This window comes from Octopus bimaculoides, chromosome 2 (assembly GCF_001194135.2).
Source record: "Octopus bimaculoides isolate UCB-OBI-ISO-001 chromosome 2, ASM119413v2, whole genome shotgun sequence".
Taxonomy (NCBI): Eukaryota; Metazoa; Mollusca; class Cephalopoda; order Octopoda; family Octopodidae; genus Octopus; species Octopus bimaculoides.
The window spans coordinates 150,647,690-150,652,420 of record NC_068982.1 but is presented as its reverse complement, the minus strand read 5'-3'; the positions used below and the strand labels follow the sequence as shown (position 1 = coordinate 150,652,420).

General features: G+C 41.6%; 1 protein-coding gene across 3 annotated transcripts in view; it reads left to right on the top strand.

Moving 5' to 3' along the window:
• The window catches only part of LOC106872129 (dynein axonemal heavy chain 5), a 183,710-nt gene that overhangs the window by 89,388 nt on the left and 89,591 nt on the right, over window positions 1-4,731 (top strand). For all 3 annotated transcript variants that reach the window (XM_052965662.1, XM_052965663.1, XM_052965664.1), the window contains exons 45-46: window positions 2,047-2,151; window positions 2,599-2,682. In XM_052965662.1, coding sequence (XP_052821622.1) covers window positions 2,047-2,151; window positions 2,599-2,682 — 189 coding nt within the window. The remainder of the gene's footprint in view (window positions 1-2,046; window positions 2,152-2,598; window positions 2,683-4,731) is intronic.

Below are 4,731 nucleotides of genomic sequence, written 5' to 3'. Positions count from 1 at the left end.
GACGATTTGACTGAGGACTGGTGAACAAGAGGGCTACACCAGGCTCCAATCTGATTTGGCAGAGTTTCTACAGCTGGATGCCCTTCCTAACGCCAACCACTCCAAAAGTGTAATGGGTGCTTTTACGTGTCACCTGCACAAAGGCCAGTCGGGCGGTACTGGCAGCAGCCACGCTCGAAATGGTGTATTTTACGTGCCACCTGCACAGGAGCCAGTCCAGCGGTACTGGCAACGAACTCGCTCGAATGTCTTTTCATGTGCCACTGGCACAAGTGCCAGGAAGGCGACGTTGGTAACGGTCACACTCAAATGGTGCTATTTATGTACCACCGGCACGGAAGCCAGCCAGCTGGTGCTCTGGCAGCGATCATGCTCAAACGGTGCTCTTAGTGATCTACTGGTACAGGTGCCATCACGATTTCACTTTCGCTTGCCCCAACAGGTCTTCGCAAGCCGAGTTTAGTCTTCAATGAAGAGACGTTGGCATGGGTGCCAGTCTACAATTTTAGTTTGATTTTGATTTCACTTGCCTCAACAGGTCTTCGCAAGCGGAGTTCAGTGTCCAATGAAGGAAAGGTATGTATAAGTGGGCTGGCTACACCCCTGGCAGAGGCCTTGGATTTTGGTCTCACTTGGCTTGCCATGTCTTCTCACGCACAGCATATTTACAAAGGTCTCAGTCACAAGTCATTGCCTCAGTAAATCAAAATGTTTGGAGGTCGTGCTTCACCACCTCATCCCAGGTCTTCCTGGGCCTGCCTCTTCCACGGGTTCTTTCAGCCACTAGGGTGTGGCACTTTTGCACACAGCTATCCTCATCCATTCTCGCCACATGTCCATACCAGCGCAATCGTCTCTCTTGCACACCACAACTGATGCTTCTTAGATTCAACTTTTCTCTCAAGATACTTACACTCTGTCGAGTATGCATACTGACATTACTCATCCATCAGAGCATACTGGCTTCATTCCTTGCGAGCTTACGCATGTCCTCAGCAGTCACAGTCTCTGGCCTTTCTAACATCAACCACTTTACAGTGTGTACTGGGTGCTTTTATGCAGCACCAGCATGGGTGTGTTTACATGGCACTAGTACAGGTGCGTTTTACATAGCACCACCCATGAGCATGCAATATTTGGAATGCTCATCTGAAAAGAGATGCAAGAACAACCACGATTTTACTTATTTTGACATGTCTTCTCAAGCACAGCAAACCACTAGGAGTCTCAGTCCCCTGTCATCCCCTCTGTGAGGTCCAACATCTGAAGATTTTTTCTCACCACTTCATCCTACGTCTTCCTGGATCTACCCCTACCACAGGTTCCCTTCACAATTAGAGATTGGCACTTCTTGATGCAACTGTCCTCATCCATATGCATCACATGACCACACCAGTACAATCTTATCTCTTGCACACTACATTTGATGCCTTGTATACCCAGTTTTTCTCTCAAATCACTTATACTCTGTTGTTGTATATGCACACTGATATTATCCATCCAGTGGAGCATACTGGCTTTATTTCTTTCAAGCCTTCACATATTCTCAGCCCATATCTCACTGCCATGTAGTATAGCTGTCTATACACAGGCATCATACAATCTGCCTTTCACTCTGAGGGAAAGGCCCTTCATTACTAACAGAGATAGTAACTCTCTCAACTTCGCCCAGACTATTGTTATTCTAGCAGCTATGCTTTCAAAACAACCTCCACCTCTAACTTGGTCACCTAAATAATGGAAACTTGTCTATTACTTCTAAGGATCCCCTCTGACATTTGAGGGAATCTTCTTTTTTTTTTTTGTACATTCCTGGTATTTAGTATACCTGCATATCTGCCACATGTAAAGACTACTTTCTCTGTTAGTCTTCCAATGATACCACTGCACCTTTTATGTGTCCATAGCTTGCATTGGGTACACTGTATGAAGTTTCTCCTTACACCTTTTCTACATATTAAACTGGACCATCTCCCTGGAGGGATCTGTGATTTGTTTCATATAAAATAAATTTTCCTAAGAATTCTTGTCTGTTTTTCTGTACAGATCCAACTGAAAAATGGAGATATAGTTCCAATAAATGGCAATGTGAAAACCTTCATAGAAACGGACTCCATAGGCTCAGCATCACCAATGACCATAACTAAATTGGTACGGTTTGTATCACATTAATCAGTATAGAGAATGGATTAGTTGATAAAGTACAGGATTATCTGTTTAAAAGATCATGGATTCAAATCAACTACAGGTGTTTTGTGGTGTTTCTTGACAAAACATTTTATCCTACATTGTCTTGGTTCACCTATCTTTTGGAAATTAAATATATATCTGATTAATAATTGATTAGCATATTAACCAAGCAAAGATTTATTTCTCATCAGTGCGTCTCTTGAATTGTTGCAATATTCTTGCAGAACTGGTAAAGCAGCAAACTATTCCTTGACGTATTTAAATACATTCATTTACATTTGAATCCTGCACTTTAAATCTCACATTTCAGTAACCAGTAAAACATTAGTCTAAGTATTGTTCCCTACTACCAAGTTTCTGATTTTGTACCTAATGTTGAAATCAATATTTGTGTGAATTATTTTTCAGGGTATGATCTACTTTGGTGGCCTTGTTACATGGGAAGCCTTGACCAAGTCATGGATCAAAGCAAAGAAGCATAAAAATCCTCAAGTATGTAATCTTTAGCAGCAACTCTTTGTAATGTAAGAAGATTGGTTTCGTGAATTAAAACTGCATTTTTCTAAAGCAAGCAACTCCTCTCCTCCTTTCCTCTTCATCATAGTCCTGCAAGCCATCACGGAGGAGTTTAAGACTGGCTGTCCATGGAAAACCTTATATTTCTGATGATCTAGTTCTTATAACTAAATCTAGAGTGGGATTAGAGAAGAAATTCCAGGCATGGAAGCTAAACCTGGAATTTAGAAGCCTTAAGGTAAACCTGACAAAGACAAAGGTTTTAATAAGTAAGAAAGAACACAGGACTCCTGTATCATCAAAGGAATGGCCTTATTCAATATATAGAAAATGGATAGGTATAAATTCCATATGCTGTATTCAGTGTAAACCATGGGCACATAAGCAATGCAGTGGAACCACTGGCAGACTGTCAAACAGTGTAAGCTTCATATGTGATAGACACATTGGAGCTGTATTTACAAGTACACTGGAAATTGAAATTGAGGACTCGTTAGAAATATTTGAAAGCTTTTGTTACCTAGGAGATGTAATTAGCAAGTGAGGTGGATGCTATGAAAGTATAGTAGCTAGAGTTGGAACTGGTTGGGTAAAGTTCAGGGTGCTATTACCAGAGTTGATAACAAGGAGCTTTTCCCTAAGATTGAAGGGCAGATTGTATGATCCTTGTGTTAGATCTGCAATGCTGCATGGTAGAGAGACATGGGTTTTGAATGCAGAGGACTTGAGAAAACTTAAAAGAAATTAAACAAGCATGTTCCATGGATGTGCATTGTGAGTGTGTATGAAAGAATCAGTAGAAAGGAGCTGAGTCAGAAACTGGACATAAGAGAAATCAGATGTAGTGTTCAAGAAAGAAGACTGTGCTGATATGGACATGTGATACATATGGTTAAGGACAGCTGTATAGAGTAGTACCAATCAATGTTGCTGGAACTTGCAGAAGAAGAAAACTCAGGAAGACATGGGACGATGCGGTGAAGACAAGTCTCTTTGAGAACCCCATATCTCAGGATCCTGAGTCTGATGGAGATGACAAAGGATTGGGATCTCCACCACTTTCAGGCTCTCAAAGAGATTTGTCCTCCTCAGCAAAACTGAGATCTGGAAGTGCTATGTTTTATGCTCCTCACCCATGTTACACTGACACTCTCTCCCTCCTCTTTCATGCGTCATCCCTGTCTCCCTTACCCTCCTGCCAGGTTCTACAGACTACACAACCATGTCGTCTCCCTCTGTTGTCTTCCCTTCGATAACTGTATCCTCTTACTACTCCTGCCATTACCCCACCCAACTCTCTTCTCCATCTCTCTATCTTCCTTTGTTCGTTGTTCATCCACCCTTCAACCTTACCTATTTTGGCAGTATGCCCCCTATCCTTATTCTCCTTTCTATACAATCTTGCAAACTGCTCACTTCTATTCACCTTGTGCCTTTTGGGGCCACTTGGGCACCTCATCACCATTATCTATCTCTTGCAGCTTCTACTAATCATTTTCTTTCTTTTTCCCCCCTTTGCCCTATAAAATGTGTGCAGCCATGCAGATTCCTCTACAAGAACCTGCTCTGTCCCACTCTGTTCATAGTAATCAATTCATCCCCTAACATGAAGATGATCCCACCACCACTGCCTCCAAGGGTCACAGTCCTGCAATGGCAGCCTCAGTAATGCAGGCCACATGGAAAAAGCACCCACGCTATGCTGTAAAGTGGTTAGCATTAGAAAGGGCATCCAACTGTAGAAACCCTGCCAAAGCAGACGTTGGCACACACTACAGTCCTTGAACACATCAGATCCCGCCAAACCAGCATGAAACATGGATGTTTGATGATGAGGATGATGGACTTAAATATTTAAATATGTATAATGAAGGCAGATGTAAAATTATGAAGATGATATATATATATATATATATATAATCATAAATATATAGGGATTGACAGTAACCTGCTTCTCCAACATACTGAGAATTCAGAAATAGCAGTCAAATTTATGATTATAAATTTATGATTATAAATTTTACC